Source organism: Mchenga conophoros, linkage group LG3 (assembly GCF_057382185.1).
Source record: "Mchenga conophoros isolate Kocher_MC1m ecotype Shallow Benthic linkage group LG3, M_conophoros_male_GT1.1, whole genome shotgun sequence".
In the NCBI taxonomy this organism is placed as follows: domain Eukaryota; kingdom Metazoa; phylum Chordata; class Actinopteri; order Cichliformes; family Cichlidae; genus Mchenga; species Mchenga conophoros.
The window spans coordinates 79,693,434-79,707,708 of NC_140528.1; the positions used below are offsets into that span (position 1 = coordinate 79,693,434).

At 39.5% G+C, this 14,275-nt stretch overlaps 1 protein-coding gene across 3 annotated transcripts in view; it reads left to right on the forward strand.

Moving 5' to 3' along the window:
* Positions 1–14,275, forward strand: part of tbc1d14 (TBC1 domain family, member 14) — a 51,136-nt gene that overhangs the window by 32,964 nt on the left and 3,897 nt on the right. For all 3 annotated transcript variants that reach the window (XM_085267439.1, XM_085267438.1, XM_085267437.1), the window contains exons 5-13: positions 1,661–1,743; positions 1,914–2,031; positions 3,069–3,175; positions 4,573–4,653; positions 4,743–4,831; positions 5,068–5,139; positions 9,863–9,991; positions 10,456–10,565; positions 13,934–14,192. In XM_085267439.1, coding sequence (XP_085123565.1) covers positions 1,661–1,743; positions 1,914–2,031; positions 3,069–3,175; positions 4,573–4,653; positions 4,743–4,831; positions 5,068–5,139; positions 9,863–9,991; positions 10,456–10,565; positions 13,934–14,192 — 1,048 coding nt within the window. The remainder of the gene's footprint in view (positions 1–1,660; positions 1,744–1,913; positions 2,032–3,068; positions 3,176–4,572; positions 4,654–4,742; positions 4,832–5,067; positions 5,140–9,862; positions 9,992–10,455; positions 10,566–13,933; positions 14,193–14,275) is intronic.

Sequence of the window (14,275 nt, forward strand, 5' to 3'; positions counted from 1 at the left end):
CGCAGTCACATTTTTCTTTCCCTCTCACTGTCAGCTGAGTTTGCTTATCAGACATAAAAGCCAATCTCCTTCTTCCTCTCATTTCTTATCAGTTCTCCTTCCCCTGCCAGGTCGTTAGGCTCTGTTCTGCATTGTTTCAGCTCTCACTGTTTCCCCGCTTGTATCGCAGATGGTAAAAGAGACGTGCTGCTGAAAGTTTAATGGCCCTCGCTGAGCTTGGTTTCATTACCCTCCCTTTTGTAATTTTTTTTTCTTTTCTTTAGTATGTTGTAATGTTTTTGCATTCAGGCAGACAGACATGCCGAGCAACATCTTTGAGTACTGCTGCTTAGCCATGAGCTAAGTGTATGAAAACGTATTCAGACACATTTCCTCTGTGAACACCAGGAAGTTTATTTTGACACCATGAATGGCAGAACTGCATTCAGCTGCTGCTCCCTTTGTGGCATGCAGCCTCTCATGTGTCTGCACACAAGCTCTGAACCTGCAAGAAAAGTGCAAATGATGTGTTTTATAACAAATGTGACTAAACATAGCATATATATTTTAACATTTATTTTGCTGTTAACAAAGATGGATTTATTTTAGCATTGTTACGAATGTTGTTTTTCACATTGCAATTTAATAATTGAATACGTTTGAATTTAATGCCGTTTGTATTTATGTTTATTGTCACAGTTGATAAGAGTATAACAAATATAGTCTGATGACTTTGGCACATATGTATATAGCATTTTATACACTGTTGAAAAAAAAATTAAAGGAACACTTTTTAATCGGAGTATAGGATCATGTCACTTAAGTAGCAGAGCTGCTTAATCAGTTTCGGCTGTGCTATTCGTCTCTCCCTGAGCCTGGTTCTGCTGGAGGTTTCTTCCTGTTAAAAGGGAGTTTTTCTTCCCCACTATCGCCAAGTTGGGGGCTTTTCTGTATGATTGTATCCTCTATCATACATTATAGAGCACGTTGACGCGACTGTTGTTGTGATTTTGTGTTATATGAGTAACAGTGAATTGATCTGCTTGAACTTCATGAAAGCCGTCCAAATAATGAAAGTTGTGTTGCACATTGTTAACCATATACACAGTTTTGATACGTTTTTTTTTGCCATGCAGAAGACTCAAAGCAAGATAGTGGAAAGGAAAACAATCTGCACTGTAATGATTGTAAATGTTCCTTTAGTTCATTGTGTTTTCTTTTCTCAAGGTCCGTTGTAGTACGTGCTGTGGAGTGTTTTCTTTATCAGTTAGATGTTTATGTTCCTCCTTTATGTTCTTTCCCTGAGCCTATTCCGAGTCCTTATTCCAAGAATAAACTTTGTTGCCAGGGGCTGATATATAGAGGCAAAGGTGTTGAGAAAATTTAAATGCTTATTGATTTTAACCAGCAACTAGCACGACATCAGCCAAGTGATTTAGAAAGACTGGAAAAGATGAAAAAAAAGAAAAAAGGGTTATCTAATGTTTGTAGCATGTTAAAGAGGCAGTAAGTTGAATTTACTGGAATATAAGCAGCTGTGTTCACTCCATAAACACATGCAGCTTCCTGTCCTGATGTTCTTTTTATACACTCCAAGATTGCTCAGCATGAGTAATGCAAGAGCACATAGTTGCTAACCGTGTGTGTGTGTGTGTGTGTGTGTTTGCATTTGCATGTGCAGTAACCTGCCTGCCAAGCCAGCTGAGGAGGCACAGAAACACAGGCAGCAGTATGAAGAGATGGTGGCCCAGGTTAAGAAGAGGGGTGAGTTCAGTGGAGTGAACTGAGGCTGCAGCTTCAGCATCAATGTTGCTTTCTTTTTTTTTTGTCCTCCAGCCTGGCACACTACACAATAGTTCAGACTCTTATTTCTGTCCAGTCTGTTGTCCGCTCCTCTCTTTCCCATGTAATTTTATGTTTAATGACTTCTGCAGAGTTAAAAGAAGCTCAGAGGAGGAAGAAGCAGCTGGAGGATCGATGCAAGCTTGAAGAGAGCATTGGCACAGCAGCTCAGACCTGGAACCAAGACATCCTGCCTAATTGGAGTACAGTGTGAGTACAAAAAAGACTCTGGTTTGAATTATAACATATTTAACAATAACAAAGCTCATTGCTTTGCTTCGGTATATTCAGTTGTGCAGTTAGCTTCCATCCCAACAGCTAGAGTCACAACAACAAAAATGCCGTATCAGTGTTTAGCATTTGTGTTTAGGTGGCTACGAAGGTTAAGCCTGATGTTGGTCCTCGCTGCATGTTACACTGCGGGATTACATGGAGCTTTACTGCCGTTTTATTCTCAGTTTAATGCAGAACTTGCAAAATGTGCAACATGCTCAATGTGCAGTATTCCTTGGTCAACATGTACAGTATTCAGGGTTTGTACAGGTGCTTGAAAATACTTGAATTTGACCCTGAAAAGAGCCTGACTATAGGAGTGTACATGTTGGAAGAACACGCAATAGTGTTGTTGACTTTGGACTTGAATTTTTAATAAAAAACACAGAAGTACAAGTCAGAGAAAATAATGACCAACAAATTCAACTCGCTATTCCTTTATTACCACATAGACAGTTTTACTTCTTTGCCTGCTTAAAAGTTTACTGAATCTTCAATATTTGATCCTTCTTGGGAGCATTTAGTACACTGCTGCTGTTGGCCAGCACTGCAGGGCGGAAATGCAGTATGTAGACATAAGAATATAACAAGACATAACTTGTTGTGGCGGTTAAGCTGGAAAAACACGTTCAAACCAGTGTGGTCATCTCAGGTAATCTTCATAAAAGTACCAGGCTCCTCCTGCAGGTGTACTCCTTGATTAATATGTGACTAATTCACTTCACACTACCAAACATCGCTACAGTACTGCTGCCAGATCGTTCCTTTAGTCTATTGTATCTTTATTACTACAACAATACAAACAGAAGACAGTATAGATGGTGTTAGACTGAAGGAAAGTGTTTTTCTTGCTTTCGAATCAGTGGTTTGCCAATTAGGTTATTGTTAACCTATGGCCCACTCTATAAAACATTTTTATCATAGACTCTGATGTGCTTAACATTTTTTTCCCCTCTAATCCCCCACTGCTACAGGTGTACATCTCGACGAGTGAGGGACCTCTGGTGGCAGGGCATCCCCCCCAGTGTCAGAGGGAAAGTGTGGAGCCTGGCTGTGGGCAACGATCTCAACATAACACACGGTACGTGGGAATGAGTGTGTGTGTGTTTTCTCAAGTTAAAAGATCTGTTAGCAGGCCAAACCTTAACCTAAAAACTGCCAGCTGGGTTAACTTAACCTAGCCCTGAATTATGTCTGCAACTTAAAATGTAACAGTTTCTTTAATGCGAGCGTTTTGATGCTCAAAAGTTGGTGTTCTTCTCATTGGGTGATTGCAAAAACACACATCCCCACAAAATAAGTAATAAAAGCACACACACACACACGCAGATGGGTGCACCAATTTGTCTCAGTGTTTGTAGTTGAATGTGTGGCAGTGAGATGGATAGAAGAGGAAGGAAGAGCGTGTCCATTAAGGAGCACGGTCCAATAATTCCCCCAGTACACGAGAGAATGTGCAGCATTTCAATGACTTCGCTGATCCTGCACAGACGACACACACACACACACACACACACACACACACTACCCTCATCTTCCTCTTGAGAATGGAGTACAAACTGAAATTGGCATTCCTTAGACTGTGTGTTTGTGTGCATGCATGCTCAAATGTGTGTGTGTGTGTGCTCCTCAGCACCCTCAAGGCTGCTTGCAGATAAGCACTCTCTCTGACTGCTGAGCTGGTCTGCTCCACTTTGTGCTATTCATCGTTTTAACTGGAGCTACACTATCCTACACACCAAAACACACACTGCAGTCACACACACACTCGTGGAGTTTTCAGTCCCTTTAAAGTAGCTGCATGGGCAGCTCAGTGACAGCACTCCCTCACTTTCACAGAAGCATTTTTATTATTGATGCTAATGCTACTACTAATGTCTTTGACTGGCTTGCAGATGAGTAATATAGCAGAGTAATAATCTGTCTTTAATGATTAGAGAAATTGTTCACTTGTCATAACGTGCAATTATTTACAGCAGCTTTAAATAAATATCAGCTGTTTTAAAACTCCGAGTTAACTTCACTAATCGGTTCCTCCAAACCATCAACGTCTCTATTAGACCAATCACCCGACAGGCTGCTTAAAGTCCTAGCATCAACTAATGCTTCAATCTGTCTTTAACGAGCTGCATACCACAGGCTAACCGATCATCAGCTTAACCTCTTCATCCTACAAGCAGCTTGTTGTAGTTCAGATTTGACTCGAGCACTAGTGTAAATCTCCACGTCTCCTCTCTGAACGCTCAATATTAAATCTAGCATCTGAGCACCAGAGGGCAGCAGCAGTTCAAAGGAAAGGCTGCACAGCAGTGCAGTCTTCTGTAATTGGGGGACATGTTTTCTTCAGTCACCTTCACTGTTTGCTGATGCGAGTGCTTTCTGTCCATTTATCACGTTCACATTTCAGTCTTCAAACTTGTGCGTCCCTCCAATCTCTCACATTAACTTCACTGTGCTGCTGTTTGTGTGTCTGTGCAGAGTTGTATAACATCTGTCTGTCCCGGGCCAAGGAGAAGTGGAAGAGCACAGCGACACTCTTCACCGAGACTGAAAGTGAAGGTGGAGTTTCTAAAGAAACTTCTTTAATTTTATAATAATACTCATATTTTTCCAGTTTGTTTTTTTTAATGTGCTGAAATGTCTTGCAGATGTTGGTTCCTCAGACAGAGAGTCAAGTCTCGAGCTCATCAAGCTGGACATCTCAAGAACTTTCCCACAACTGTGCATCTTCCAGAAGGTCAGTGAGAGAGAATTAGAATAACGTTTCAGCACGATGTGGGTAATGGGATGCACCGAAGGAAAACGTGACTAAACTGAGCAAGACATGAAAGGAACGTCTTGCTTATTTTTGTAAAAAAATATTTGTATGATTGAAACAGGTTTTGAAAGCTTGTAAATGTAAAAAGGTGTGTGTACGTTGTGCGTTTTTGGACTCATTGTTCCATTGTTTTGTTTTTCTTTGTACGTCATCAGGGTGGGCCCTATCACGACGTGCTGCACAGCATTCTGGGAGCATACACTTGTTACAGGCCTGATGTTGGCTATGTAAGTCACACATGCTTAACCAATATTACATCATGTTGTGATACTCACACCTGTGACTGGGGCATGTTACAGCTTCATGTTTAGGACAAAAACACAAAGTGCCACATGAATATCTCAAGTATAGAAAATATTGTTTAGTCATGAGATTCTTACATCTACTGGCGCTGAAATTTAGATTGATTTTTAGAGACCATAAAGAGTTTATTCATCTATATGCTCTTATTTAACAAACGAACAAATAAAACAATTTCTGTTTAATACATTTGTTCAGGTAGTAGATAAAACGGGTCATTTTTACACCACAAATATAAGTCTTGTTCCCTTGGAGTCGCTCCACAACTTTGTCTTCTTGAAACTAAAGTGACTGTTCTTGGAAATTTTAAGTGAACTTTGAGATATTGCACCTTGCAGCTCATTGTGTATTATGAAGGTTAAACAGACTTTGATCTCCCACACAACACCTACAGTAGCCTAATATTAGCTTAAAATAAGACGATTCAATTTGCACCAAGTGGGAGGTTGCTGCCACACGCGAGGAGCTGAGTGGGTACTGAATATGAAGTCGGCAACATTTTCTATGCCGGTGTGTGATACAGTTCGATACCTGGGCTCAATGTAAGTGCAGCAAAAAGGGGAAAGCACGGTAATTTACCTCAAAGTCACCAAATGAATAAGAAGACAGACAGATGGGATGACTGTCTGTGAGTACGGTTCTCAAATATTTCACCAGTCTGAAAAACAAAATCCTGCCAGAAATAATAGAATATTTAGGCCCGATTCCTTCTCATTAAGTAAATAAATGCTTTACCTGCTGTGCCATCTTTATCTTCTTACTCTTGGCGCTAAGTATTTCTTTCAAGCACTGATATTTCACTAGGTGTCCTGATATTAAAGCACTTCATACTCATTGGCTTGATTTCATGCATTTTGTCTTTTTCATATCAATTATAAAACAGTTGTGCACAACCTTCTTTAGCTCCATCATATTCTCCAGTATTTTTTCTCAAAAACCTCCCAAAAGCTGCTAATTGATTGTAAGTAAGGAATATATTGCACATGAATTACAGTTATATAAGCTTTGGTGTGGTAGTAGTACCACATGAATAGTCACTCCCCTCAATAGAATGTATTAATAGATGTGGTCTAACATTATAAAACATGACACGTATTAACATACACAGGCTTTTATTTTAATGAAATCATCAGATTCATATAGAGGATGGTCCTGTTAGCAATCTGTGTGAGCGTTTCCACCCAACTAAAGCTCTGTATGAGGAAAATGATGCATTTTCAGATTTATTACATTATGCCATAGGTTTGTTTTTAGTGTAAATAAAGGTGCTTCAGATTTCCAGTAGATACATTTGTTACTGATGCTGAGAGCTGATCTAAAAGGATAACTCTGCGTGTTTGGTATCAATCATACGAAGGACAAATGTAGTTAAGTCTCATTTGATCTGGTTTTCTGTTTGCGATCTTTTTTGGGTTTCAGTTGGGATACATCCATATGTATGCATTTCTTTTTAAGTTTCCTATTTCTGCTTGACTCACTTATGTTCCTTTTTGCAAGCTATGATGAGTAAAATGTAGGATGCTATTTACCAGAGGTGTGGACTCGAGTCACATGACTTGGACTCGAGTCAGACTCGAGTCATTAATTTTATGACTTTAGACTTGACTTGAAAAAATGTTCTAAGACTTGTGACTTGACTTGGACTTTTACACCAATGACTTGGGACTTGAATTGGACTTGAACCGGTTTACTTGAAAAGACTTGATATTTTACCCCAAATATAAAATTTAACATGCATATTATATAGAGATTGAAAATGTGACGTCATTCACGGGTAGAACCGCAAAGGATTCTGGGAACTCGTGGCAAGCGGTACTAGCGCACGCAGGCTTTCAATTAAAATCAGTTATACAGCAATAAAAAGAAACACAAAAATGTCAAGAAGCTGTTGTATTATTAACTGCAATAGCCGGTCGCATGACAGCCACGGGAAGCCGACGGGTAAAGAGATCGGTTGTTATCGGGTTACGTCGTTGAAGAGAAATTGTTCAAGCCATGTTTCCGAAGTAACAAAGACGGCCTGGATTGCAGCCATTCAAAGATCAAATATAACGTCCCAGAACACTCCAGCTCACAGGTTAGTCTGCTCCAAGCATTTACACGAAGGTCAGTGTTTTTTAGTAGTTAATACGTCATTTTCATAACATAATTGGTGATATAGGTTACAAGCAAGTCTGGCGCTGAACAGAAATTGTCGCGCTATGCTCCTTTGTTTATTGTGCATAAATAGTGAATTGTCCTGACACAATATTGCGTTTTGCTTCTGTTATTATGGTACATTGACAAAAACATATGCTTTTATTCACAGGATAAAACAGGTTTTTTGTATCTCTAATTGCCCAGTACGATTACAGCATACAATATTGTTGTCACTGCTACATTTCTGTGATGCTACCAGAAATTATTTCCACTACTAATTAATTACCGTTGAGCTCAAAGGTCCTATTAATAAACGGTTAATGAATGTGTATTTATGAAGACGATTTGTGAGACTGGTAAACTTATGATACGTACGATGGTCTTTCGTTCTACACGGTGCATTTCAAGGTCCTGCACCCATCTGTCGGTAAACTGTACCTGGGCTTGTTGCAGTGACCGGAAGTTACTAAACTTCATGAGTGTGTGCACTCACTCCAAGAACCGTATGATTATAAATATGCATATAAATATGCTACGATGAGATAGCTGACTTCATCTAACTAGCAAATGTTGTCCAGGCTATGTTGGTGATACAGTTTTTTTTTAATGTGTATGATATTTTTGTCATGCGATTTTAAAGCTGGTCCTACAACCGCATCCAAGAATAACATGCAGCTTATCTCAGAACTGTCGGTGAAAATTATTCTTGGAGCTAGGTTTAATTGAGCTGCATTTTAAAGAGGTGCAATTTCACAATTTGTGTATATTTTCTAAGTTCACTATTTTGTCATGTGTTGAGAAAAACACAGATTTTAAAATTACATGGTCTAATATTTACATTTAGCATAACTGCAACATTATTTTTTCGTTGTTTTTTTTTTTTAAAGACTCGAAAGGACTTGAAATTCAAAGTTTCAGACTTGTGACTTGACTCGGACTTTTACACCAGTGACTTGAGACTCGACTCTGACTTGCCTGACATGACTTGAGACTTGAGGATAAAGACTTGAGACTTACTTGAGACTTGCAAAACAATGACTTGGTCCCACCTCTGCTATTTACAGAATGTGGGGCTAGCCAACTGTAGAAAAGGGAGCCCGTGATTAACCTCTGCTGAATTACTTATGAACAAGACCACACGTGAAAATTTACAGAATTTTCTAAGCAAGCAAAAATTACTTGGAAATTTAGAAGGACCCTCAGGACTGAGCATTAATATTAAAAGCAAATCATTTTTCATTTCTGATAGTATTAAATATTACATTTATGATTGGCATTAGTGTGTTTAACAGGTGATGTGCTCAGAGTAATTTCTAGAATTCTCTAAGCAACAGATTCACATTTGTTTGCGCTGTTTTGTCTTTTGTGTTTTTGGGGGGATTTTTTGTGCCTCATCACCAGCAACCAGTCAAAAGATCAGTTCTGTGTGACGTTCACTAACCCTAAAATACCGTGCCCAGGAGATTGGTCAGGGGGTTTCTGCAGCATGTAGGTTCCATTTTAAAGTTAGAAGACCTCAAATATTTTCCTTCCATTCGCTCTTTTCTTCCTTTCAAGGAGACTTTGTATTGAGCCTCAGTGACGCCCTGGATTTCCGACTCTAGTTTCTCACGATGCCCTGATCCTCCCTTGTGATACTTTCATGGTTTACTTGATTCCTAGAAATCAAACTGAATTTTTTGGCTAAAGTTTTATTTATTTTTTAAACTATTATTTAATAAAATGTATGTTTTTGTTCATTCACAGTGTTGGCCTGTTAAAATATCAAACAAACCAAAAATCCATAGGGGGATGTATTCAGATTGATTCTTTATTCATTAAATCATCCAAACCTCCAAACATTGAATTTACAAGACGTGCGCAGGAGCATTAGCAAACAATCTGCACATTTACAAAGTGTGAACCCAGCGAATATTTGGGATAAAGAAGCAACGATCGCAAAGCAGTATTTTTAAAAAGTCACCCGCTACATTTTGTTTATGTTGTCAGTTGTAATGGACCTGACCAACTGTGCTCTCTGTTTTATTGTTTCTCTCAGTATCATCACTGTGTGCTCTTACAGCAAAATTGCTGCATTTGCACTAATGAGCAGTGCTGCTGTGGTTTGCCTTGCTGCTCCTACCCGCAGCCCCATGCTTTTGTCTATAGACAGGTAGAAATGACTGTGACTTCCTGCATTTGACCCCAACCCATGAGCAGCTACACATACACACACTCTCAGTCTGTGTAAGCTGTACGCAGGTTTAGTTCTTTCCATTTCTCCATCAGCATTATCATCTCTCTTCCCAGATTTATTGTCCACACTACTTGTAATACTTGCACATCACTGTCAAAGCGCCTGCACCGATTAATAGTGTCTGACTCAAATGCAAGGTTACCCGTTAATGACTTCCTGCCAGTGTTTCTGTCTAAATATTACAACATTTGACACGTACAAGCTCGCACCGTCACCGGTTTTAGGGTTGCTGTAAGTATTCGCTTGTACTGACTCTGTGTTTGTGTGTTTTTAAGGTGCAGGGAATGTCCTTCATCGCTGCTGTGCTCATCCTGAACCTGGACACAGCCGATGCCTTCATAGCTTTTGCCAACCTGCTCAACAAGCCCTGTCAGATGGCCTTTTTCAGGGTTGACCACAGCCTTGTAAGTAAACAAAGAGCATGGCAAACACGTGCGCGCCCACTTATTTCACACGCAGTACCTATAAATACACATGACTCTGAGCTTTTTTAAAATAAACATATATGTATACATATGTGTTGACTGCAAATCACCTTTTTCCGCCAAGCTCTTTGTTCAGCTGTAAAGTTGAGAACTTAACGGTTTAAAAAAAAAAATCTGTTTGACTTAAAACATTTATCAGTAATACCTAATACGTCAGTAAATTCCATTACCTGTTTTACTGAATATAGCAGTGCTAGTGCTGTTATTTCTAACCACATTTATAAACTTGGTAATGTTACTGTCCCATCATCATCTCTACTGTGTTTACACACTTGTCTCCATTTAAACCAAAGTGTCTGTCATTTGTGTCTGACTCACTGAGCAAACTGTAAGTGTGGTTTGGGTTTACTTCTCTCTAAGACCACCTCCTCTCCTCTCCGCAGATGTTGACGTACTTTGCAGCATTTGAAGTGTTCTTTGAAGAAAATCTACCAAAGCTATTTGCACATTTCAAGAAAAACAACTTGACACCTGATATTTATTTAATTGACTGGTGAGTGCTTCCCTGTATTGTGCTATTGCCTCATTTTATTTTATATCTCCTGTTTTGTTTTAACAGTGAACTTGCATCTATTGATGAACATGAATTACTTGGCAGTGTGTCATTTCACTGATGCAGCAAAGCTCTACCGATTCGTCCTCCACCCACATGCACAGTGCACTTTGTACCCCGTCTTGCTGAAAACACGCTACATGCCTTCATCTCGAAACATGACACTTGCCTCACATTCAGTTTGTCATACTTTCAGTGTCAGGTGTGTTTCTGAGAAAACAGGAAAGGGGTTGTATGAGTGGTCACTGCCCATTTGAGGTAGAAATTTGTGTTTGTATCTTCACTTTAACCACATATATGCCACATAACTAGGGCAATAATATCAATCATTTATTTTTATTCACAGACTTCTGACTTTAATATTGTGAATTATTGTGTTTTTTGTTTGTTTGTAATTACACCTAAAACAGCCTTTTAGTTTTATTAAGAGCAGGTGGTAGTCAGCTCGCTTCTAAATCTCTTGAAGCTTGTAACAACGTAGAAAGGAGCCTTTTTTCTTTTAAAAAGTGTTTTTGTTTTTTTATTTGCATGCGGAGTAATTCTGCAAATATTTGTGAAAGGATGGGTCGCTCTCAGGAACTCAGTGAATTCAAGCTAGGATGCACCTGTGCTACCAGTCCAGACATTTCCTCACTACTTGTCAGAGCTCCTCTCTGCCTATGCTCCAGGAAAACCCACGAGATCTAGTTCAAAACTATTGTTGTCCATTCCACGGACTAACCTCAAATCTCGTGGTGATAGATCCTTCTCTGTGGCAGGTCCCAGACTTTGGAATAGTCTCCCCTTTAATATTAGATCTGCTCAAACTCTTGAGCAATTTAAATCTTTACTAAAGACACACTTTTACGCTCTGGCTTTTAACACATTATGACCCAAGCATTTTGGATTTATCTGAATTAGTTAGTATTGTTTCAATTCTTCTATTTTATTGTTTCTATTGTTATTATTGTATTACACTGTAGTTTTTAATTTTATTGTTATTGTTAAGCACTTTGTGCAGCATCGGCTGTTGGAAATGTGCTATATAAATAAATCTGACCTTGACCTTGACTACATATTCCAGTCAGCTGTTAGTGGAATTATAACAAAGCAACTGGGAACTGACAGAAGTGGTAGGCCTTGTAAAATCACAGTGGATGCTGCGGTACAAACGTGAACAACTTCAGCTTCATGGACTGGGTTTCCATGGCTCAGCAGCTGAATCCTTACATCACCAGGCACAGTGCAAAGCGTGGGATGCAGTGGTGTAAAGTAGAGATGGACCGATCCGATATTACGTATCGGTATCGGTCCGATACTGACCTAAATTACTGGATCGGATATCGGAGAAAAATAAAAAATGTAATCCGATCCATTAAATATCACAAAAGCACCTCACAAAACTTGCAACACGCCGTAACTCACCTCAGAACGTTAGCAGTGGAGCAGTATGCATCACGTGATAGAGCGGCTGTGGCATGCGGGACCTGTCGGTGGTCTGGATAGCATGTGGAGCTTCGCTAGCAACCCGGCATTTCATCTCCGACAAAGTTATCCCCGAGAGAAGTAAAGCAAGTGTGTAAGTCCATCTCTGAATGTTTGTAAAGCATTCCTGCGTTAAGCTTACCAAACGATATATGGAGCGACTGCCTCTCCTGCTGCTACTTCAATCATGAAACTGCTTAACGATCAGCTGATCGGCTTTTCTGTCGCGAGTCCGTGTCTCTAGTTTGCTTTTGGCCCACTTTGCACCAGAAAGAGGAAACCAGCGGCTGAACAACAGCAGCACGTTTAAGCTTGATCAGCTGTTGTTAGAATTTATTTAATATTACTTTCTACTCGAGGATCTTTTTCTACGTAGCTGACGGCTGGTAACTGTGCAGGGGCGGATCTAGCAAAGTTTAGCCAGGGGGGCCGATAGGGCGTTAACAGGGAAAAGGGGGCACAAAGACATACTTTTCTTTCTTATTCTCATTTAAAATTTCGAGCTTTTAATAAATAATTATCTGACACCCAAAGTAAAATGAATAGAAGTCAATTACTGTATATAGTAACTATTAAGTCTAATATATATACCCTAGTAAGCTATAGTACTTTTTCCTTTGGGAAGGTACCATCTGTGCAGTCTGCAATTTTGTTGAAGAAAGATGTTGAATCTATTTAATATTTCTTGAAAAATAATTGATTTCTGTGCATTTTTTTTTTCACACTGCATCAAATTAAGGTTGATTACGTTGATTAAGCATCATGAGGTGGAGCGTGAGGGGTGGTTCCCTATTTTTTATTTATTTATTTTTGTTGTTGCTGGGAGTTGGAACCCTATTAGTTAGGTTGCTTAATATTTACGCTAAGTACTCTTTAAAATACCAGAATAGGGAGGATGGTGTAGGTTTAAGTTTATTAGATTAATCAGTATTGCTGAACTATGAAACTTTTTTTTTTGCATACAGGTATAACAGAATAGCTTTAGTGTAGTTGTTGTTTTAAACTTGAGTATGAACTTGCAGACTTGCAAAATGCAGCAAGATATTTTAAAAAACAGTTTTGTTGATTAAAAAACACTATATCGGATTCATATCTGTATCGGCAGATATCCAAATTTATGATATCGGTATCGGACATAAAAAAGTGGTATCGTGCCATCTCTAGTGTAAAGCACACTGCCACTGGAGCAGTGTGTTCTCTGGAGTGACCAATCACGTTCTGTCTGGCAATCCAAATGATGAGTCTGGGTTTGGTGGTTCCCAGGAGAACGGTACTTGTGTTACTGCACTATATGTCAAGTGTAAAGTTTGGTGTGGGGTTGTTTTACACAAGTTGGGCCTGCCCCCTTTGTTCCAGTGAAAGGAACTCTTCATGTTTCAGGATACCAAGACATTTTGGATAATTTCATGCTCCCAACTTTGTGGGAACAGTTTGGGGATGTCCCAGTGCACCTCTGCAAGAATGGACAAAAATAAATGCTTTCCTAAACTTTATGTAAAAGAAGAGTTGAATCTGTTAAAGCTGCTAAGGTTTAGACATCAAATTAAACCTTATGGAATAAAAATGGGATGTCACTTAAGAAGTTCATATGCGTTTGAAGGGAGACGGATGAGTAGTTTTTACTCTATACTGTATCTTTCCTTTGTTTATCTATCAGGATGTGAGGGTAGATCTTAGAAGTTGGTACATGAAGTCAGATTTCAGCAAAGAAACTGTAACTCAGTACATGTGTTTCTTTAATATGTTAACAAAGGTCATTTCAAATTTCTGTTGCTATTAGTGACTTTGTTTTATATAGTGCTAGCTGATAATAACTTTTCCTTCCCATCTATTTGTCCCTTCAGGATCTTCACTCTGTATAGCAAGTCGCTGCCGTTGGACCTGGCGTGTCGAGTGTGGGATGTGTTCTGCAGAGATGGTGAAGAGTTCCTGTTCCGCACGGCTCTGGGATTGCTTCGCCTCTACCAGGATGTCCTGACCAGCATGGACTTCATCCACATGGCTCAGTTCCTCACCCGCCTGCCTGACCTCATCCCTGCCGACCAGCTCTTCCAGCACATTGCTGCTATTCACATGACCAGCCGCAACAGGAAGTGGGCACAGGTGGGATTTTTTTTCTAGATACTGTGTCTGAAAACATTGTTTACCCCCATCACTGCATCTTTGTTTTGAAAACCTTTTTTTCA